General features: G+C 42.5%; 1 protein-coding gene across 1 annotated transcript in view; it reads left to right on the top strand.

The window, feature by feature from the left end:
- Nucleotides 1-24,120, top strand: part of mtus1a (microtubule associated tumor suppressor 1a) — a gene marked incomplete at its 5' end in the record, with an annotated part of 46,343 nt that overhangs the window by 20,187 nt on the left and 2,036 nt on the right. Inside the window, 7 exons of the mRNA XM_084086086.1 lie at nucleotides 7,346-7,412; nucleotides 18,630-18,844; nucleotides 20,864-20,969; nucleotides 21,666-21,739; nucleotides 21,888-21,983; nucleotides 23,104-23,220; nucleotides 23,794-23,891. Coding sequence (XP_083942212.1) covers nucleotides 7,346-7,412; nucleotides 18,630-18,844; nucleotides 20,864-20,969; nucleotides 21,666-21,739; nucleotides 21,888-21,983; nucleotides 23,104-23,220; nucleotides 23,794-23,891 — 773 coding nt within the window. The remainder of the gene's footprint in view (nucleotides 1-7,345; nucleotides 7,413-18,629; nucleotides 18,845-20,863; nucleotides 20,970-21,665; nucleotides 21,740-21,887; nucleotides 21,984-23,103; nucleotides 23,221-23,793; nucleotides 23,892-24,120) is intronic.

The raw sequence follows: 24,120 nt of genomic DNA, 5'->3' as shown, positions 1-24,120 counted from the left end.
CATTCTTAAACCGAATCTTAACCACACCAATCCCTTTAACCACTTAACATCATATTTGTCCTACATGTTGACCTTTGGCCACACCATTAAAAACACCACTCTAAGGCTATGTTCACATTAACCGCCTTTTTATGAAGAATGAAGTCTATAGTGCTTTTTCTGCTGAAAATGAGACAAAGAGGGGGAGGGGCAGGTGTGGTCACACAATTGACTGAACTGGACTGTGACTTTATGGAACTGACCATTTGATGAAAACAAAGTTTTAAAGTAGTATGGCATATTCATCATGTAAAATGTATTGATATTTATAAACAAGCTTCAAGAGATGAGCACCAAGATCTGCGTTATCTCCTTCCCCACCTGACAGCTCTGCTGCCCCGACACCGACGGCTGCTTGTGTTGCCTGGACACAGCTCACGCTGCTGGACCACAACTCACTTATTCATTGCGATATATTGATAGTAATTATATCAGATTATAATGGGGTTAATATTCTGTCTCGTAAGGCAGCAGAGGAGGGACAGACGCTGGTGGTAGCCTTAAGTTATCAATACTTCATACTGTATATAATAAAATCTTTCATATTTCCAATGGGACTTGGACTATAAAAAAAAATCACACCCTGTGTGAAGGAAGCGGTGCCTTTGGGGCGGGGCTTAACTCATTTCAGTTCGTCCCTATTGGTGGTCTGAGTCGACTTACCAAATTTGTACTTGGTAGCATGCTGCAAACTGGAATTATGGCTGTTTAAAGCCCAGCCAATGGGCAGACAGAGGGGGCGGGGCTTAAGTAATTACAGTTCGTCCCTATTGCTGGTTTTAGTCCATGTACAAAATTTGTACTCCGTAGCATGCTGCGAACTTGAGTTATGGCTGTTTGAAGGCCAGCCAATGGGAAGACAGAGGGGGCGGGGCTTCAGCAATTCATGCTGGTCCCTATTGGTGGTCTAAGTCCACATACCAAATGTGGACTTGGTGGCATGCTGCAAACTGGAGTTATAGCTGTTTAAAATCCCGTGCTCATCCCGTGCTCATACGGGCGCTGGGGGTCCCTGGACCCCTCTTTGATAACGTCAGCAAGTCATGCGCCTCGCTATTGGTGGTGTAAGTCCACATACCAAATTTGGACTTGGTGGCAGGCTTCAAACTGGAGTTATAGCTGTTTAAAATCCCGTGCCCTAAACGGGCGGACGGACATAGCATACGCGGGGGGTCCCTGGACCCCGCTTTGATAACTTCAGCAATTCATGCTCGTCCCTATTGGTGGTGTAAGTCCACATACCAAATTTGGACTTGGTGGCAGGCTTCAAACTGGAGTTATAGCTGTTTAAAATCCCGTGCCCTAAACGGGCGGACTGACATAGCATACGCGGGGGGTCCCTGGACCCCGCTTTGATAACTTCAGCGATTCATGCTCGTCCCTATTGGTGGTGTAAGTCCACATACCAAATTTGGACTTGGTGGCAGGCTTCAAACTGGAGTTATAGCTGTTTAAAATCCCGTGCCCTAAACGGGCGGACTGACATAGCATACGCGGGGGGTCCCTGGACCCCGCTTTGATAACTTCAGAAATTCATGCTCGTCCCTATTGGTGGTGTAAGTCCACATACCAAATTTGGACTTGGTGGCAGGCTTCAAACTGGAGTTATAGCTGTTTAAAATCCCGTGCCCTAAACGGGCGGACGGACATAACATACGCGGGGGGTCCCTGGACCCCTCTTTGCTAACTTCAGCAAGTCATGCTCGTCCCTATTGGTGGTCTAAGTCCACATACCATATTTGGACTTGGTGGCATGCTGCAATCTGGAGTTATAGCTGTGTAAAATCCCGTGCTCATCATCCCGTGCTGATACGGACGGACGGACATACGGACAAAGTCAAGCTTAGAGCGGTTGGCACCGCTAAAAAGATATCTAAGCTCTAGATTCTGTCTCTGCTTAGTTTAATATTGTTCTCTCTCTCTCTGTCTCTCTCTGTCTCTCTCTGTCTCTCTGTCTCTCTGTCTCTGTCTCTCTCTCGCTCTCGCTCTCTCTCTCTCTCTCTCTCTCTCTCTCTCTCTCTCTGCCAAGTCTTGTGTCTTTAAATATAACACTTTGTAGCAATTCCCCTTGTGTTTTTTGTGCTAAATAAGCTTAAATAGTGTATGGCTGGCTTCTACATTTTTCCCTACAAAGTGACACTACTAAATAGCCTGTTGTGTTAAAAATTCCAAAGAAACTTGTCCTCTAAAATTGGAGCAGGTGTGCGTCCTTTGTTTGCTTACGCCCACGGGCACAACACCAGAGAGAGCTCCTCTGATCTTATTCCACCCAGATTCGGCACAAACATTGGGGATGAATACATTCTACTATTATGCCACCAAAATGTGGAATACCCTACCACCAGCCATCAAAAAATGTGACTTTGTAATTGCAACTGGACCTAGACAAGTCTTCTAGCTTGTCAAAAGAAATAACCCCCCACTGTTTTTCTGTAAATATACCTTTTACTGCTCTTAGTATTGATGATTTCTTGTAAAGCATTGTATGTCTTGATGAATTGAATACATAGGACCACAATGGAAACAAGCCCTCAGGGCTTCTATCCGCTATATTGCATAAATGCACCTCTGTACGTTTTGAAAACTTAATAAAGTATCAATCAATCAATTCCTTGGCTGTGGGTGCTCAGCTAACAACAAATCCACCAAGGTGGAAAGAAAGCTGCACTCCAAAATAAAAGTTGCAAGAGGCAACTGTCAGACTGGGTGTGGTGTGCTACAGTGTTTCTGGGGTGGACGTCATGTCTGCCGGCCCCCGGCCAGCCACCCCAACCCCCCGAGAGACCAGTGGAACTTATCTGACAGCACTGGTCTCCTGACACACACCAGACAGGACCCGGGCAACATGATGCCAATATGAGATGGCATCACCACCACATGATAACGACCTGTTATAGGTTCAGTTATCGTTTATAAACGGGTGAAAAACCATTCATCATCAGCAGACCCAAACATAAGGACCCCTTTTTAAGTGTCACGACTAAATCTTATTTCTTTTTTTCTAATTATAAAAATGAAATGGAAATGACAAGCTCGCGTGCCACATGTGAGTTTTAACTATATTTTTAAATGAGGCTTAATTGATTAGTTCATAATATATTTTTGTAAGTTTGAGTCCAGGGGAGAATCCAAATGTCTCCTTTGGTTCTCAAGCTGACAAGGTTTAGGAACCCGTTTTGGACGTCTAGAACTGTTGCCTGTTGCAACCTGATTGCACATTCCATGCATTCAGACATCAGCATGATGCAAGTGCTAAGTGATTTCTGGAGCAAAGTGCAGACTGTGTTGTAAGACATAGTGTTAGCGTCTGCTAAATGACTGTAATGTTATGTAATATGTTGAACTGAACTGCAAAACACAACGGCAGCATGAAACAAAGATTCTAACCACTGGAACCCTAATGCCCCTATTCTGGGGGCGAATGTTCAATGAAAATAGCCCTACAAGCTCTGTGAGCTTGTAGATCGGCTATTTTTGGCGAAGAATGTTTAATGTAGGGGGGGAAAGTACAGTATAGAACCCCTGGTGGACACTGGTCAACTAAGTGTAGGGTTTAAGTGGTTAAAATACTGTAAATTCTGGCCAAGGCAACAATATGACTCCAATACAGCCCATTATTCAGTCATTTCTGCAAACAACATGCGATGTGTTCAGACCCTTTACTCTCTTCCAGTCACAGATGGTTGACTCATATCCTTCCGGTTAGATGGAAGTGATGTCAAATTGATGAACTCAACCACAGAAACGGAACAGGTTTCTTCTCTGCCACCTCCCCTGTGGACTTAGGCCAAGTCAGTGGTGGCTGGTGGATGTTTCCCCAGGTAGTGCTACTGCAAAAATTAAGCAAACAATAACATATACTATGTTATCACGCTAGTTTATTTTGATAGGCCCAGCCCTAGGCTACTAGTCATTCATTTGTGAAAGACAGACATAACTAATGATATGCAATAATAACAGACAAAAATTGTTTTGTTTTATAGGTTAGGCTATATTGTTTTTACAATCTATGTAAGCATTTTGGTATGAAAACCAGCATTTTAATCCTGTAGCATACAAACCAAACCGTGTGTAAATCGGTTGAGAACTCAGCTAGTTGTGGTGCTTTTCATACCTCATTAAGCTTCGTTTATACTTCGCTGCACGACGGTATCTCACGCCAAGCATCGCCGATCTACAAGCCCAATTGTGGGCTTGTAGATCGCCGATACCGTTGTTCTTCGAAGCATAACTCAGCATAGACATAACACGCATAGAAAGCGAAGCTCGGCAGGTGGAATGAGCAGCAGCAGTCAGTGCAGTTCTGTGTGTGTGGATATCTATGCACTGGGCGCTGCAGACCTGCACATTTTGCATTGGTACAGTAGTTGTCTTGTTCTGCTGTGTTGTAGTAGCCTACAGTTGTTGTGTTAGAGTATATACATAGTGTAGTGGAATGTGGTAGCCCCTCACTAGACCAGGAATAGGGGGGCTGGAGCTTGTCATCAGTGTGTGAGAATGTCCCAGCTGTTGACTTGATGTGGTTCTGAACCAGTGGACCAGGCTGGTTCTGAACCACAGCCAGACACTGGACCACAACACTGGACCAGGGCTCTGTGCTGTTTGGATGAGGCCATGCATTCTCCTCTACAAAGTGTAGAGACGATATGCAATTCTATTGCATCCACATGCATTATTTTTAAATGAAATGTTTAATGTGATCTCACAGACGGAATAATGTGCAACAAACGTACTGTGCTTCATGTGCAGCCTTTAATGTTTCTTGAATGTTGGAAGCTGATCTGGATCAATTTCTGTCTGTATTGATCCTGACCTGCCCATGGAGAGTCATTCTACACCTGATGTGAGGTCATGTTCGATGTGCATCAGGGAGACTAATATTCCCTCCGCATGCGACCTGAGATTCCTCCCAACTACTGTATCAGAATTGCTTTCAGCCCGACTAAGAAATGAGATACCCAGTTAATTGACAGAGAGAGAATTACAGTACACACATGTGGCCTGTACGAGGGCGAAGGATTGCTTTGAAAATATTGACTTCTTTAGGGAAGCCATGGAGAGCTGTATGGCTATTGGTTCAGTGATGATGCATTATTATTTTCATCTATCCATCGGGTGAGGTTATGCTTTAGTTAACTAAATACACTAAACAAAAGTATCAGTTCTTCTGAGTCTGTAGATGTGCTATATTCACTATTCGTCATACGACGGAGTATAAAGGGCTTAAGTGGTTAACCAGTAGGCCATTGGGAGCACAGTACCCTGCTCACATAGAGACTTTCCATCAGAATATTAAATCATGCGATGATGAAGTGTTGACCGTGCGAGTATAAGGCCATCAAGATGGCTGCTGGTTTTGTTTGGTGTTCCCTTGCAGATCTGGTCATCTACTTTTATATCATGCTTTGTACCAACCATCTGTATATTTGCTGTTTGCAGGGTCTTTTATTATAGTCCTTGCCACAGTGTACTGCAATATTATTTCTATTTTTCTACACAGCTACTTGGTAATTCGCTGCCACTGTACCTTTTTAGTAATTGAAAGTGAATGAATTTGATCATTGTATAACTGGATTTTACTGATTTTATTCAGCTATTTCATGTTCGATATTCATGATAGTTGTATGCTGTTGAATGTATGTTCCTTGAATGTTATGTTATGTTAAAGAGAACCTCTCTAAACTGTTAAAAAAAATCATTCAGAGTATTTTGCAGTGATGTTTTCTAATACATTTTAAAGTTGACAGTTAGAAATGTGGCTATAGTGGCAGATTGTAAAGGAAAGGTTTGGAGGATGGGTCGATGTGGTAATGAACCATCTCCATCTGCTCCCCAGGGAGGGCGGGTCACTGCGCTCCCAACAGTGCTCCACCTTATTTATCCCCCTTCGTTTAGTAGCTGCCTCTCAGCTCAGCGCTGAGGGAGGCTGTCCTTCTAAGCACACTACTGCAGCATTCCCGGCTGCCCCCTCTTTTAGAGGCGTTACGGTAAAGCACTCGACTCTCTCTCGCTCAGCACTGCCGATGGAGCCTCAGATGCAGTGGGAGCAGTGTAGAGGAGGTGTGCGTGTGCGTGTGTGTGTGTGTGTGTGTGTGTGTGTGTGTGTGGAGGAGGTCCTGGGCGTACTGGACCTCCGTAGCCAGGAGGAGGAAACTCCCGGCACCCTAAGCCCCCAGGCGGAGGCTGGACCATGGGCTGTTCAGGCAGCAGAGAGTGCCTTCCTGCCCCCTGCGCTGCTGCTGGACACAGGGTAAACTGGGTTCTCTCCTCCGCTCCGCTTCCGCAGACCAGGGCAGCAGCAGCAGTATTTCTTAATTGTTTAAGTGGTCTTTTGGCAAGCTGTTTATCCATTACTCTGTGTCCATAAGAGGCTGTGTGATAAGAGGCTGTGTGGATTACAATGTGTGATTACGCAGACGTATAGTTTGGTGCTTAAATTAATCTGGTGAGGCTGAAGTTGGAGACGTAGGCTGACTGGAACAGAGGAAGGAAAGATGAACTTATAGACGCTAGAGGGTCCATTTAAGATACAGGTGATGAGATGGAAAACAATATGCTAAAGACGGACAGTAAATGACCTTTTCTTTTCTTTTTTACTTAGTGAGGTTATTTCTTGGAAGAGTCTGACGGAGGCTGTCTGCTTATTGGAAATAGATTTCAGCTGTCAGATTCAATGTCCTGTTTGTGAAACTGGATTCACCAGAGACGGGCGATGACGGGGAGCTGTCATGTAGTGATGGATGTTATTGTCATTCTAATAACGTTTATTTGAAAGGTGATTTGTCGTGGCTACGTATATATATTCTGTTGTAGACGACAGCCAAGCCTGTTGCCCTGTCCCAATGAAGACACAGTTCAACCGAACTGCACAAACATCCAAGCTGTGTGTGTGTGTGTCTAGACTTGTGAGGGCCAAATGTACCCACAAGTATAGTAGCATTTGAGAAATGTACTATTTTCCTGGTCCTCATAAGAGAAATGGTTGTTTTATGGTTGAAACAGATTTTGAGTAAGGCTTACAATTAGGAAAATATTGGGGTTTAGGATTAGGCATTTGGAGGTTAGGTTTAGTTGTTAGGGTTGGAGTTATGGTTGATTTATGTTTGGTTGCATGCCGGTGTTGTGCACCAAAAATGGCAGATCTACAAGTGTGAGCTTGTGCTGTAGATCGGCTATTTTCAGGTTTAGGCATATAGTAGGGTTAAAAATGTCCCAAACATTTTTAAATAGCATTCATAAAACAGTTGTCCTAAAATGCTGATGTCCTCACAAGTAAAGTAATATAAACTGTGTGTGTGTTCTCCAGCGGGATGAGGCCGTGAGGCAGCGCAGGGAGCAGTCCCAGGAGCTGGTGACCCTACGAGGAGAGCTGGGTAAGACACACACACACACACACGCACACACACCACATATATATATAGACTGCACTTAGTGCCAATCTGTGATATTTATCTTTCTCCTAATTGTCCACTTGGCAAAGTGTTCAGTCTGTCTGAAAGAGCCAGGAAACGGGCAGGCAAGCATACTGTACGACTGGTTCATTATCATTCATACTGTATGACTGGCTCATTATCATTCATACTGTATGACTGGTTCATTATGATTCAAACTGTACGACTGGTTCATTATCATTCATACTGTACGACTGGTTCATTATGATTCAAACTGAACAGCAGTAAACAGCATGCTGCTGTCCTTTTTATAGCAGACAAAGTTAGATAAAAGTATTGCCATTAAAGTTGTTCATTTACTGATGAACAACATGAAATGAACAATGTTTAGGCCTACCGATTAGTGTGAGTTTTTAACAAAATATGTAGGAGTAGTAGCTAAAAGTGAGTTTTGAATAAAATGCAAAAGGAGTTGGTTCATGATTCAAGGAATACAGGGGGATTCTTTTTCCCCCTTTGGTACAACCTACGGTTCAGGATTTATACAGTAGGCCGAAGTGTAAAGCAACGAGGCCAATTTGAAAAATGTGGAGTGTCTTCATCCTTGGCCTACTGGGTGTTTGCATGCAAAGTTGGACGCCCATCGGTCCAGCGGTTTACAGGATCGGGCGTCAAAATGTTTTGTTGACCTCGGGACCCAGGGGGAGGCCCGCACATTAGAGATGCGCGGATCACGGTTTTAGCCGCGGTTGCCGCAGTTAACCGCGGTTTGGGTGGATTCGCGTCAATCGAATATAATTATTAATTAATATCGGATAAAACGCGGGTGAAATATTGCGGTGAATAAATGAATGACATCTAATATATCTATCCATAAAATAGCTAAATCTCTGCGTGCTTGTGTCTGTGTGTGTGTGTGTAGAGATTTGTGTTTTTCAAACACTTTCATGATTTTAAAAAAATGTTCAAAAATAGCAGATGTAAAAGCTTGCAGCGTGGCACGAAGTGACACGCTGCAAGCTTTGAGAACCACTGTTCTGAATCTTAGATTTCTGAAATCTAAAATGACACGGATGGTTTCCTGCTTTTAATGGGTTAACCAGTAACCACTGGAACCCCAGCATCTCAATTCTGGGGGGAACATTCACCAATGAATGCGTTGTGAGCTTGTAGGTTGGCTATGTTTGGCAAAGAGATTTGGGGTAGACGGGGAAAAGTGGTCCAAGTGCAGTTGTAACTCTGGTCCGTTTTACTTAGAATAGAGGGCTTAAGTGGTTAATACTTAATTTCCTGTGCTTGGTTGTAAAACGCTGGCTTTATTTAGAAAATATACCAAACTGAAAAGAATTCCATTGCTGTAAGTTATGTTGCAGTTGAAGAATACATTTTCACACTAGAATCCTTTATTGGCCATGTGTGTTTAAAAAAAAACCCAGAAGGAATTGAATTTAAAGGGTGCACATGTATGAAAACAAGAGATGTTGTTTTGTACAACAGCACTTCTTCTATTGGTCCTTTTCTTTTGCTCCTGTCAGTTAATTAGATTTACAGACTGCTTGCTTCTGTGTCCTCATCTAAGGTCTGTCTGTCTGTATCGTCTTGTCTTGTCTGTCCTCCCTCCTCTGAGTTGTGTGTCTAGAACAATGGCAGGGTTTCCACCGTGCCTCAAGCCAGGTTCAGGCTGGTCCGGTGCATCTCAGGAGCAGGACTCATAAGGCAAAAATAATAATGGCACTGGCGCAATCTTGGACAATAGCAGCCTTTTTCTGAAAATGGCTCCAATTGTCAGAGATTGCTCCAGTGCCATTATTATTGTTGAGTCTGTCTGTCCTCCTCTAAGGTGTGCGTCTGTCTGTCTGTCTGTCTGTCTGTCTGTCTGTCTGTCCTCTAAGGAGTGCATCTGTCTGTCCTCCTCCTCTATGGAGTCCGTCTGTCTGTCCTGTCCTTTCCGTCTGTCCGTCCATTCTTGTGTTTTATGGCTCCATATGAGTTGACTGTATCAGCCCATTTTCCCAGGAGTGGCCAGTTGAACTGTGACCTCTGGGAGGTTACAGTGGTTTGACACTCTTGACACACCCCAATTTACCCCCCCACCCCCAATACACTCACTACGTATCCATGTGTGTACATTATTACACTTCATGTCGAATAATACACTGTACATTTTTGGATGTATAATAATAGACCATGCAAAACCCCCTTACTGTAGCTATAGTGTGGTAGCCCCTCCCCAAACCCATGGCCTCGGGACTTAAACACATGACTGGTCTTTAGACCCTGAAGCTTCATCTCAACATTCCAGGAGCCTCAGTGACCTCAAATGGACCCTCGTATTGTTTGTGAGTGTTGAACCACAAGGTCAGGAAGTCCACACGGAACTCTCTTTACCAAGGTTACAAGTCTGTTTACCACTTAACCCCCTGGTTCTCAACCTGGGGGAGGATATTGCAAGTGGGCCCCCAACTAATTGGTAAAACAAAGATTTGAATGATAATATAAAATTGTATTTGTATTTTATAAAAATATCCGCTTCCTCTCCCCAATTTAGTCGTTTTACAAATGATTCCTCCCGACACACATTTGTGTGTTACTGCTGTTGTATCCTACTGACTCACCTGCCAGTGAGGAGCGCCCACCGGGAGGACGTAGAGCCTTCGTCCTACTCGTCCCGCCCAACACTCCCTGCTGACAGGCTCCGCCCCAGCCTGTAGGAGTACGTGCAGTGACAATTATCACCATCCCCGCCTGGCGTCCATCCCCAGAACACGGGCCAATAGGCTCTATGCACAGCAACCATATTGGAAAGAAATTGGGCGTCTGCTTACTTCCTTCACCGGTGTTGCCAATGATACTAACTAGACGCGTCGCAATTCAGGGCAATTGCAGAGTGTGGTTGCGCCGACGCAGGTCGCGGGTCGCGGCCGCCGGGACTCCAGCAATACGCTGGGAGGAATACCGTCGGAGGCTGCGCCAATTACATTGTCACGTCACTCCTGAGATCGCTTGCGTTTCATTTTGAGAGGATTGATCCCCCCAAAATAAGGTTTTTGCATCAACCGGTCACATTTTGCGCATTTGTGGCGCCCCCCTATGGATCAAAGTGGAAATGCTTTTGGGGATTTGTTGAGTAAATCACCCTTGACATGTGATTCAAATGTGGGATTGATTGGACGTTTAGTTTGTGATTTTTGGCCTTTTTCGTAAAAGGGGCCCCTTCCGCTAACTTTGGAAGCCATTTACGGACGAACGGTAAAGACTATCAAAATTCCGCTTGGAGATGTTTATCGCATTAATCCATAGATCATGTGTACCGATTTTTGTGAAATTTGGACAAAATCTGTAGGAGGAGGAACTAAAAGTGTGTTTTGAAGAAAATTCAAAATGGCGGAAAATCTATCCAGACGGAAATGGGCGTGACCTATATGGGGAGATGCGTCGTGACCCAAGGAATCCAGGGGAAAAAAAACATTTTGATTTTACGACCTACGGTTCAAGAGTTATACCGACTGGTGTGATTATTTTTTAAATAACTTTGCAATAAATTATGAACCTCCCCTCCAAGTGTTGTAACTGTAGCCCTTACAGTTTTTGAGAAAAAAATATTTGAATGGGAGTTTTTTCATTTTCCCATTAAAGTGGATGGGGAAATGTAATGCACTAATAAATCAATATCAATTAAACTATGCAACCAATCTTAGAAAAATACAAGTGCACGATTCCCGGTGAAGCCGGTCATTTTGACATATGCCACTAAATTAGGAAAAATAAACTGTGGGAGGAGTAGCAGCCCGAAATAAAGTTTATCTAGAAATAAATAAAGTAGGTGGAGAACAATAGTCTGGTTGCCCATTCGGGCAACCACACTAATTAAGGCTCTGTTCCATTCTGGTCAAACAGAGTCAGGGTGCTGATAGTGAGCATGTTGGCTCACTGGAAACACTTGAGGGTGTTCCAAAGGGTCCCTTGCGGGTGTGTAACTCTGAGAGTGTACAAATGGAACTAAATGGTTCCATTTGTACACTCTCAGAGTTATGGGGGTCCTTGCAATTAAAAGGTTTGAGAACCACTGTGTTACACTTAATGGAACGGAGCCTTCATTAGTATCATTGGTAACATCTGTGAAGGAAGTAAGAAGAGGCCCAATTTCCTTCCAATATGGCTGCTGTGCATAGAGCCTTTTGTGTTCCTATAGACGCTCGACAAAGCCAGATGCACCATGGTGGTACTTGAACCCACGACCTCCGTGGTGGTGGGGAGGCATTTTACCTCTGCGCCACTCAAGCACCAATGATATTATAACATAAATGTATTTTTAAAAAGAATATTATGGTATTTTTTCTTTTCAAACATTGAAAAATAGGTTTTCATTGTGATACTGATACATAAGAACTTAAAATATACATTGTTAGTTCCATTGATCCAAGCCAGAGCCCAAATAAACATGCCTTGCAGGTGGTCAGATGGGTGGGCCACGAACCCTTTTTAAGATTTCCATGTGGGTCCTCATCCAGAAAAGGCTGAGAACCATGCTGGCTATGCTCAGTTGTACGGCGGTGTCGGGCTCCGGACATAGCAGATCTACAAGCTCCCAACGTGCCCGCGTTCCTCCCAGCTCGTATCAGTGATGTCACTTCACCCACAGCTTCTAATTATAGCCTTCCTTCCAGCATTGTGTGTTTGGGCCACTGCCAAATATGTGATGTATTATTATTAGTTCAAGTCACAGCCGCATGTTAACAGGATCTCTGCATCTGCACGGTCTTGACCCATGGCTGTAGTAGAGCAAAAATAAACCCAGGTTTAGCCTTAAAGGAGGTTGAATCTTAACATTCTGACATGACCCGTGTGTGTGTGTGTGTGTGTGTGTGTGTGTGTGTGTGTGTGTGTGTGTGTGTGTGTGTGTGTGTGTGTGTGTGTGTGTGTGTGTGTGTGTGTGTGTGTGTGTGTGTGTGTGTGTGTGTGTGTGTGTGTGTGTGTGTGTGTGTGTGTGTGTGTTACACATGGCTGAGGAATGCCGGGCTCCGTTTGTGGAGCCATGTGCATGCCAAATCTGATAGACGGATAGACAGACTCCCTATGTTGGCCTGGCTTCTCTCCCTGCCTCTGATGCCGTTCTAATCTGTTCCACTCTGGTCTAGGTCAGTGTTGGGTGGTGAGGACTTGTCTGGTTGTACACGTTTGTGTAACAAAACATGTTGCACAAAATTGTAACTTGAATTCTTGGGAAATTATAGTGTCAAAATTGTTCAACAAATAGACAAACATTTTCAAGATTTTCCAACAAGTTTAAAAAAAACAGAGGTGCGAAGCTTACAGCTCGCTATTCGTGGTATGATATGGGGCTTAGCCACTTAAACTCTCTAAACCAGCGGTTCTCAAGTTATGGGTCGCGACCCAAAGTGGGGTCGCAGGAAGGTGCCATTGGGGTGGCATTGGCAACGCAATTTTTTTTTATTTTATCAAGAAACGGTAAAAAAAAAAAAAAGTGAGGCTGTCGCGACCATCGTGAAGAGGACGGCCACTCCTCATACACTCACAGCTCCGCCTCCAACACCCACTGAGAACAAGCAGCCACACACACACACACACACACACACACACACACACACACACACACAGAGTTGCAGAGGCTGAGGCACACAAACTGATTTTAGCTGTTCATAAACGATTTACTTATGAGCGGGTGGTACAAATACATGGACCACGGGTCCATTTGGTTCCATCTGTACCCTTGCGGAGTTAAATTTAGATTGCGTAACTTTACCAAGCGCGGAGATCATTCTCACAGACCACTAGACCAGTTACCAACAGCTACGGCGATGGAGATAAACGCCACGGTCGGTGGCAAAAAAATTGATAGCTGGATCAAGAAACCCTGGTGGTTCTACTAGGCTAGAACCACCGGAGTTGGAATATGTTGCTAGAACTTCTGGCAACATATTTTGGCTAAATGCTTATGGGTGGGTGGTACAAATACATGTCCATTTGGTTCCATCTGTAGCCTCGCGGAGTTAAATTGAGATGCGCGGGGGGGTTGATTGGGTCGCCGAAAAATGTCCCAGACAAAAAGAAATCCCTATGGGGTCGTGCTATAAAAAAGTTAGAGAACCCATGCTCTAAACTGTCTGGACCTGAGTCGTCTCTACACCAAATCTCACAAAAATAGACGATCTACAAGCTCACGACATGTTGTGAGCTTGTAGATTCTTGGCTAATGTTTCCCCCAGAGGTTCAAGTGGTTAACATGTGTGAAAACACAAGTGTGTGTGTGTGTGTGTGTTTGCATGGGTGGGTGGGTCCTCAGCTTGTCAGATGTAAGAAAGGGCGGCATCAAGGAAAAAAGGCTGGGAACCACTGGGCTAGGTGAACATGCATTGCATGCTGTGTGGAGCGCTTTTAAACCCCTTAAGTTTTTAAGTTCTATCCAAACAAACCCACTGAGCATTGGGAGGACGTGTTTACATTAGAGCTGCGATGCAGATCACCCTGCTTTGTTTGGCACGACTGAGTGTGAGAGAATTTGTCATTCATTGTCTAAAAAAAAAGCTGTTGTACAAGATATAAATACATTTTGTTGCTGTTGGACAGAAATCTGGACCTCCATATTTGAATTTTCTTATGTTAAATGAATGCCCTACATCTATAAAAGTGTGGCACAAAATGTGTGAAATTAGCTGATTTACAAGCTCAGAAAGTGTTGCATCGTGACAGGTTGTGAACTGCTATTTTTGAAAGATTTTGAGAGTGAAAGTGATTAAGCGTTTCTGTGGGTTTTATGAATATTGAACCAATGAAAAGTATTCACAAGAGCTTGAGACTAAATAAGTCCATTGGAACACAGATTATTTTTTCATTTTCCTAACAGTTTTGGACATGCAAGGTTTCCACCCGATAGCAACGATATGGAATAAGGTGGTCTTGTATCAAGTGACTGTAAATAATTAGCTTACTTTCTGTTTTTTTTTAACCACTTAAACCCTACAGCCGGGGTCCATGTTTTTTTTTCCCCCTCTTCGCCGAAACTAGCATTGCCACGCTGTGAGCTTGTTGATCTGCCATTTTTGCAGAATGTTCTCCCCAGAATGGGGACGCTAGGGTTCAAACTGGTTAACATAAGCTGTGTTGAAACAAAAGTGTTTTCGGCAATCCATCTCCCAGGGGGTCGAGCTCATTGTAAGAAGGATAGACGCCCGGCAATAAGTCACTCCGACCTACTTGCTTACTGTACTTACTTAACCATTAAAACCGGGAACGCATCTGTCATTTTTTGATTTCTTTGGGCTATTCAAAAATGGCAGATATACAAGTAGATCTGCTATTTTTTGGAAAAAACGGGAATATATTTTAAAGTGAACAGTATGTTGCTATAATATCAGTGGTTCTCAAAAATATGTATTTAGCCGTGGACCCCATCTCAAAATATTTAGTTCCAGGGACCCCCAGAAGTTGTAACAGAGTTAAAAATGTTTCCTTTAAAAAATATATATTCAAAGATTTGCACAAATGTTCACTATTTTTCAAAAAGTTCATAGCGCGGTAGCTTGTATATCTGCTATTTTTGAATAGCCAAAGAAATCTTAAAATGACACACAGATGCGTTCCCGGTCTTAAAGGGTTAACTTACTTAATTGGTCCCTCCTTGCTTCACCGGGGTTTGTAGATCATATCGTCACTGTCGAGTGGAAACCCGGTATGTCCTAAAGATCTAAACTGTTAGTTTTCAGGCAATGGAGAAAAGATCCCGTGTTCCAATGGTTCCAATGTAGTTATTATTTGGTCACAAGCTCTCGTTAATACTTTTCATTGATTCAATATTTATAAAACCCACAGACAGACATAACCACTTTCACTATAATGTTTCAAAAATGGCAACACTAGTGAGCTTGTAGATCGCCTATTGTTGCTACTTTAGTGTGACACTGTAGTATCGATGAAGTAGGGCCTTAATTCAACTTGCAAGTTTAGATGTATGGAGATGGGAGATTTTTTTTAAACTTTTAAAAATAAATAATATTTAAAACTTTTAAAATACGTTGGAATTTGTTTAATTGATGAAAAGTTATGATTTCTTTACTTTTTAAAATCTTTTGAAATAATAAAAATGTTTAATGGAAGGCACAAAAATATTTACTCGCGACCCATAAAAATGGGTCCGCGAGCCAAACGCGGGCCCCGACCCACAGTGGGAAACGGTGTGCTACAGTATGCGACACACTCAACGGCACATGGAAAGCTTTTGACCATCTCTAAATAAAGAACCTCTCTTATCTATTCTATGCGTGGTATTAAGCTGCTGCACACACTCACATGTTGTCCACAGCTGTTGTTGCTTCTTATATCAGCACCAGCAGGCCAGTGCCAGCCTGCCAGCCTGCCTGGCAAGACGAGCTGCCGCTGGGCAGCCGCTGGCATTTTCCTCTATTCAATCATTCACATTGGAGACGCATGTCCTCTGCTTTATGGAATGGAGACACATGGTTATGCAATGTTTCTCACAACAGCTGGGATACAACAATAAACAAACTGAAACGTTAGGAAGGAAAAATGGCCAGCTGTGGCAGAGTGATATGCATTAACCACTTAAACCCTAGACAATTCCCAACCTGTGGGCCTTGAGGATATTGCAAGTGGGCCCCCACATTATTGGCAAAACACTTACGATTTTAATGATAATGTAACATTAATATAAAAAATGGTTTTAATGTAAAAAATAGGTTCAATGTAACCACCCATCTGACCACTTAATACGGCAGCCAATCAACGACGTTGACCGCAGTCCCTCAAGGGTCTAGGCCCCGTCCTTTTTTCCCTCCACACCAAATCTACAAGATCAGCCATATTTGCCGAATGCTCGGCCCCAGAATAGGAACGCTACGGCTCATGCTGCAGTTTACACATTTGACAATATGAAATAGTTTAAGTGTGAAATCTAAAATCTTATAGATATTTGACCATTATTGTATGTAGCAAGAGGTGGGCTTGGCATTAAAATAAGCAGACAAATGTGCTATTTAAAGTTTACTTAAGCAGCCGTTTTGACTTAAGTGTGTAGTGTGTGTGTGGGGTGTGGGTGGGTGTGTGGTCCCGGTCCCTGCAGTGTCCTCGGCGCAGTCATGTCATACAGTGTGTAGGGCTTAGTACAGAGAACCCAGTACCACACTAGAACCGGTACCACCACGTCTAATACTACCGAATACTATCGTTGCTGTCGGGCAGAAACCACTTATCTGTAGTTTTTTCGTAAATGAATGTCCTTCTTGATCATACTAACTACAGCGTCACACAAGGATCAAAAGTAGCAGATCCACAAGCTTGAAACGCGGCACAAATCGATGCACTCTGAGCTTGTATATCTGCTACGTTTGCTATTTCTTTTTATTTGAATCCTGAAAGGTAACAGTTTTGGACATATGAGGTTTCCACCCGACAGACGATATAGTAGTAAGTATAGTACAGAATAGGTACCGTATTATAGTGCTCTGTAACTTGTGATGATTTAGGCTGATCTAGAATCAGCACAAAGTTCTTAAGACAGCACTGGCAGAAGAAGGCTTGTCAGAAAACATTGATTGTGTCATAATCGTGCATCCTTACTCAGAATGAAACCAGGTGTCCCCCAGTAGTAAAAACAAAAGCGCTTTAAAGGACAACTTCAATCATGTTCAACCTATCTTCATATATTTGGTCCTCGCATACAGTATATAAAAACAGTCCAAATGAAAATGTTAGACAAGGCATTTGTGACGGTTGTAAATACAGGCTTTTAAGCCAATGTCTCCTAAGGCTAGAGGAGTATCTAGTGCAGCTCTTCACAGGGTTAGTTATACTGACAAAGATGCTATTCACAGACTCATCCAAGTGACGCATGAATCTATGCATTAAGTTCCAAAGAACAGCTTGAAAAGTATTGACTCTTGCAGCCACAAACATTTAATCATAGCGTCATTACTCTACTTGAAGTTTCTGAAAACTTGCTTTTTTGTAACTTGACCACAAGTGGGCAGTGTAGAGTGGTATATAGTAAGCTCGAAATAGAGTGATCTTAACTGGTTCTGAGCACATAGTGAACTTAAAGGACGACTTCACCGATGTTCAACCTATCTTCATATAATTGGTCCTCATTAATACTCATGATAAAATGGTACCATTTTTTTCTACTTGGTCTGTGTCTCATAGGAGGGCTGTGGACAGTCCAGAAAACCGTCTACCAGTGACATCATCGTTAGGCATGATTTTTTTTTCCAACAAGATTTCACATTTTTTATTTTGTTTTTTATTAACACGAGAGCAATGGCTTCTTTTATTGCATTGCAACTTTCCAGGAATAGAAAGCCTGCCGTTTCTATTAGCTTGGATTCCCCATTGATGATGTCACTGGTAGACGGGATTCCGAACTGTCCACAGCCCTCCTCTAAGACACAGAGTAGAAAAAAAATGTACCATTTTATCATGAGTATTAGTGAGGACCAATTATATGAAGATAGGTTGAAAATCGGTGAAGTCGTCCTTTAAGTGTGAGGATGTTCGCCTGTGCATACATTCATTCTGTGGCACGGACTGTGAATATCATCATCATCTGTCATCTGTTGTCCAAGATATTTGACTTTACTACAGACACTGAGAAAGTTAGTTTAAAATCAGGAAATATTATTATTATTATTATTATTATTATGTCTTCTTTTGTTCAACAAATTAAAACAACACTCTTACTGGAATTATACTTGATATCATTTCCAATGCCATACTCAGTGCATATGTTGAAGCTGCTGTAGTCCAGCTCTACTTGGGCTCAGCACCACTACTGTAGATCATCCAAGCTAATAGAAAGTGCAGGCTTTCTATTCACGGAAAATCAGCATGCTATCATGGAAGACATTGTTCTCACATTAATAAAAATCGAAATAAAACATTTGAAATGTTTGGTGGGAAAAAAACCTGCCTAACGATGTCACTGGTAGGCGGGTTTCTGACGTGTCCACAGCCCTCCTATGAGACACAGACAGAGTAGATTTTTTTTTTACCAATTTGTAGTGAGGACCAGTTATATGAAGATTGGTTGAAAATGGGTGACATCATCCTTTAATGTCTTTTGTATTGAAAAGTATCGTTTAGGCACCGGCACCGTTTTAAAATACTGTTTTAGCGCCGGTATCAGATAAAACGGTACCAACCCTAAATGTGTGTGTGTTGTCCCTGCAGTGTCTTCGGTGCAGTCATGCCAGCGTGTGGAGCAGGAGAAGGAGGAGATGAGGAGTTGTCTGGAGGAGACGCTGCAGACGGTGCAGGAGCAGCACCAGGAGGACCTGGTTCAGATGGAGAACCGGCTGAAGGTCGTGTACCAGCAGGAATGGGACAAGGTTCAGCTCGCCTACCAGGAGGAGGCTGAGAAGGTCCAGAACCTCATGGAACAGCAGGTAGTTATCCAGAGACATTTACTAGTGGGAAATCATAGTCATATGAACCCTAGTTAAAGCCTCACTATGTCACTTTTTTATCAATAAAATGCCATTTTTTTCCAATCTGTATGGTAGACTATGTTAATACAATATAACGTATACAATTGGGGTGATTCAGATCGTGTCAACGGTCATGTCTCACATAGACACAGGATCTGACACGAATTTTGACCTGAAGATCAAGATTCAATTTATATCCCGAGCAAGTAGGCAGGCTCTATTAGCTCAATGGTCAAAATGTCAGCACTTGCACAGGAAACCAGGTTCAAATCCGGGGTAGAAGAGGAAAGTTACCCAGTGCTGCTTTAATACATACAGTACTGTACCATTTCTGACGTTGTCTTCATTGCGTTCCACAATAACCTTGGGGCTAGGAGCCCGCAGCATTCGTTTGGAGTGGTACTTTAGTGGTTTTCTTTCAGGCATGAAACAAAACACAGGCCCGTTACACAGTATGACTTTAGCGAACGGCAAAGTAAATATTAGAGCAACGAGAACAATGTAGTGCTTCAAAGTAACTAGGATGCCAGGCAAACGGAACCAGCTCTGATTCCATTCCTCACTTCATAGATGGTTCTACTGTATGTGTGGAACCTTTTTGCATGGGTGGTAGGGCTGTCACCATTATGACATTTTACGTGACGATTGTTGTCACACAAATAATTGAGATTAACAAATTAATTGCGTTTTTGCTGTTGAACACTAGAACATTTGAATCAAAATTACAAGAAATTACTGACATTTAAAAACGTTATACTTTTTTCTAAATCTGCTATTTCATTTTGAAAATTTTGAAAATATCTGAAAATGTTTCAGCATGGAAACGATTATGTAAAAATAATTGCGACTATCTGAAATAATTGCGATAAGGCGATTATGTAATAATTGTGACTGGCCTAATGGATGGGTCTTTATTCAACATCTAGATCCTGGATTCAAACCCCATTCTTTCTGTGTGGGAAGACAAATATCTGCCACTCGGCCAAAGGGGAATCCCAGTACATTTATTTTGTCTGTTTGCTTACAAAACATACTTGCTTTTAGAGCCCTTTAGTGCTTTGGGTTTGAGAAAGGCTTGTTCGGTTTATTATCATTTGTGGTTATGTGTTAGCTGGCTGTACATTTGTTAACAGACTCTCCTGGCCATTTCATTTATCAAAGGATTACAACTGAGCCCGGCATTCAGTTGGATATAAGCCTGATTTAGACTTTAGTTGTGTGCTGAAAATAGCAGATCTACAAGCTCGCATCGCATTTTTGCCGCACAACTATGTACAAATCAAGCATTACAAACCACATACAGTAACCAATGAAAACCTTGAAAAACCTCACAGCTGTGGGTAAAGAATCATAATTATAGGTAAAGAGTAAGGTGATATTAGATCAACAACAAGATATAGAATGTTTAAATGGTAAGTGCAGTATATGACACATTCCACTCCACCCAGTGTCTGTAGTGACACTGACGTGTGTGATATTTTTACCGTTATCTGGGTTGTAGGGTTAGTCATGCTGAGTCATTGTCTGATGCGGTGTCATTAATGCCGTTGATCATAGACCTGGTTGCTGTCGGGCAGAAACCTCCTATCTCCATATTTTAACTTTGTTGTGTTTTTTCGTAAATGAATGCCCTACTTGATCATACTATAGCGTCTCACAAAAGCATCAAAAGTAGCAGATCTACAAGCTCGAAACGCGGCGCGAAGCGACGCGTTTCCAGCTTGTAGATCTGCTACTTTTGCTATTTTTGAATTTGAATCCTGAAAAGTAGCTAGCTACATATGAGGTTTGCACCCGACTCTCTGCCTGAAAACACATGACTCACCAGTTTGACTGAAAATGTATCATTTATTTAGTGTGCCTCAGGAAATCAATCCGGAAGCATCACAGAAGCACTGTGGCATTATTATGTCATGTCATTCTTGCATTATGGCATTACGTTGTCATATTCTCATTCTTGCTTTGTGTCTTTTAAAGATGGTGGAGTTGAAAGCCAACCATGACGCCATGCAACGGGAAGCTGAGGTTCGACATTCAGAACATCTGCAACAAGTCCAACAGCAGTTTGAGATCTCCTTGGAAGGTAACATCTGTACCATTCATGTTGCACCTTAACTCTTCACATCGTCTCCTCTTTGGTCTAAATCAGTGGTTCCCAGAGTGGGGTCCAGGGACCCTTAGGGTTCCTTGTCCAAGTGGACCCGTACAGGTCTGTAACTCTGAGAGTGTACAAATGGGTCCATTTGGTTCCATTTGTACACTCTCAGAGCTCTGATGGTACTTTGAAATTTAAATTATGTTTAAATTTAAATGATAGATAAGGATGAGAATGAATCTCCACATCTGGATCAGATTCTACACTTACTTCACCTCTTCCAATTGGATACTCATAAATACTCATAAATGGTGCATTTGGGAGTCACTCAGTCACTCAGCTGCGAGCTTCAAGTTGTCTTTTGAAGAAAACCAAAAGGAAAACGCTGACAAACATTTCTTACTCAGAAGAGCTTTGTTTATCAAGGCCTCTCGATATTTATTTCACCTCAATTTGTTTGTCTTTAAACACTTGTCATACTGACAGTTCGAATCCATGGACAACTATATTATTATTGTGAATTTATAATCTATACAAAATAGCTCATCTACAATGGGTTAGCCACGGGTTGTGAGCTTGTAGATCGACTATTTTCGACGTTTTCCACAGAATAGGGACGCTAGGGTGTCAGGTGTTAGTGTTTGGTAATTGGTCTCTCATACTGTAAATCTATTGTCTCTCCAGAACTCAGGAAAGTTCACCATGAGGAGCTGCAGTCGTTGGACAAAACACTGAAGGAAGCAGAAGACTCTTTATCTGTAAGCCTCGCTGCTCTCAATGTCAAACAACCCAAAAAACACACAATGGTTTTCTGTAGCCAGACCAGGATGTTCCATTTGTAATGTGTGGTGTGATGTATATTGTGTTGTTGTGTAATGTGTGTTTTGTTGTGGTGTCCATCTCCAGAGGCGGATCCAGGAGCTGACAGAGGAGAACAATGATCTCACTGAGAAGCTGAGGATAGAGGAGGAGAAACGACAAGAACATGCTGAGAAGAACCAGGTAGCTACACACACACACACACACACACACACACACACACACACACACACACACACACACACACACACACACACACACACACACACACACACACACACACACACACACACACACACACACACACACACACACACACTCTCACATACACATACACAAGTAAAATCCCAATACTCAAATCGTTCACAGGCAGAAAGGATACAGTATACTGTACATGTATACGGTTTGAAATACCCGATTTACAAGCTCACAACATGTTGCATTACGAGCTTGTTGATGTGCTATTTTCGAAAAATGTTGACAAATGTTCTCTTAAGGAGGTCCCTGGCAACACATCTTTTCAATTGGGGGTCCATGGCCAAATACATCTGGGGGTCCTTGACGTGAAAATGTTTCAGGAGCACTTGGATTACAGTATTTTAAAATGTAAAAGGTCAACTAAGCTGTGTGTGGATGTCTTTACATCCCTGACACCTCCCTCAGTCCACTTATGTAGTGTAATTTTCCCACAATGCATCACACCGCTGCTCAATCATAACACACTACTAGACAATTAAGATAAGTCACTCACCTTACTCTGCCAAGCCATAGCTGCTATAAATAGTGTGGGCTCTTAATGCTTGGGACTAGTTTTCAACCTCATTTTAAACCGTGCTTCTTGTTATTTTGATTAAACAGAAAAGATCAAATCATGAGACACAAGTACAACACAGCATGGCAGAGCATGACCATGCATGTTTACAAAACTTCACATATTGAAAACTGGTAAAGATATAACAAATATTTTGTGCTAGATCATAGTTTCACTGACACCGTAACACCCTGATGTCTAGCGCCCTCAGTGTCACTCTAGAAGTCTTGAGGTTCACTGATCATGTGATATTCTAGTATCATGTGTAATGTAGGGGTGCAAAACTTTAACATACATGACAAAGGCAAATCTACAACAAAGTAGAAAAAGGGCATAAGTGTTTAATCGACTAATTGATTTAGTTGATTATAAAATAAATAATCAGCATTTTCTTAGCGGTTTGTTGATAAATAATACATTTAATCATGTTCGATATTCTATCTTTTGTTCAGATCATGTGTGATGTTCTGTGTGTTTCTGTGTCCCGTGCAGATGGACCCCCACACACTGTATCTGCAACAGGAGCTGGAGAGCCTCAACGTGGTCCTGGACATGAAGACCCAACAGCTCCACCTGCAGGAGAACAAGGTGCTGCAGATGGACAAGCTGGTGAGATGATGACGAAGCTTGGACCGTTTAACGCTTCTTCAAATGAGAGGAAATCCAACATTGAGGAACCGGAATCCAAATGTGATGGAACCGTTTCCAGAACCGGTTTCAGCACACTGTCAGAGCTGGAATATGTGGACTTCACGTCTGCTATTACAATTACAATACCAGTGGTTCTCAAACTTTGTAATTTGAAGGACCACCATAACTTTGAGAGTGTACAAATGGAACCAAATGGACTCGTAAGGGTCCATTTGGTTCCATTTGTACACTCTCAGAGTTACAGAGTTTTGGAACCTCCTCAAGTAGCCCAGAGTGTCTCTGTAGGTGTGTGTGTATATGTAGTCAGAATTGTTAAAATCCTCAAGAATCCCAACCCTAATCCCAGAGGAGAAAATGTGTCTGTTTCAGTAAAATGTGCAGTGCAATCCAGGCAAAGTAAAGGGTGTTTTCTATGGTTAGTGTGAGATGTGGATTCATTTAAAGCTTATTGTATTGTTGCTTTAGTATTGCGGAAATTGAATCTGCTTATTCAAATAATCCACTCCTTTTCTTTTCTTCTTTTTTTTTCAGACAGAGAAAAGCCTGAAGTTGGAGGAATGCCTCAAGAGAGTGGTCCAGGAGAATGAAGAGATGAAGGCCCGCATGGACCGACACACTGCTCTCTCAAGGTACAGTTACAGTATGCTCTTCTTTTAAGATCTGTTTAGCGGTCCTGGTACAGTAACAGTATGCTCTTCTTTTAAGATCTATTTAGCAGTCCTGGACTGGACTGGAGTGTTGGAAAGGGATCATTGACTTACATAAGTGCTGAAACAGCCTTGATAACAGTGTCAAACTGACATCCAATCTGAGGTCTTTTAAGCAGCAGACTAAAGCTGGGCGATCAGAAAAGGTTCC

The sequence above is a fragment of the Gymnoscopelus microlampas genome (genome assembly GCF_963454915.1).
Source record: "Gymnoscopelus microlampas genome assembly, chromosome: 18".
Lineage (NCBI taxonomy): Eukaryota > Metazoa > Chordata > Actinopteri > Myctophiformes > Myctophidae > Gymnoscopelus > Gymnoscopelus microlampas.
This window is presented reverse-complemented; position numbering and strand designations above follow the sequence as displayed.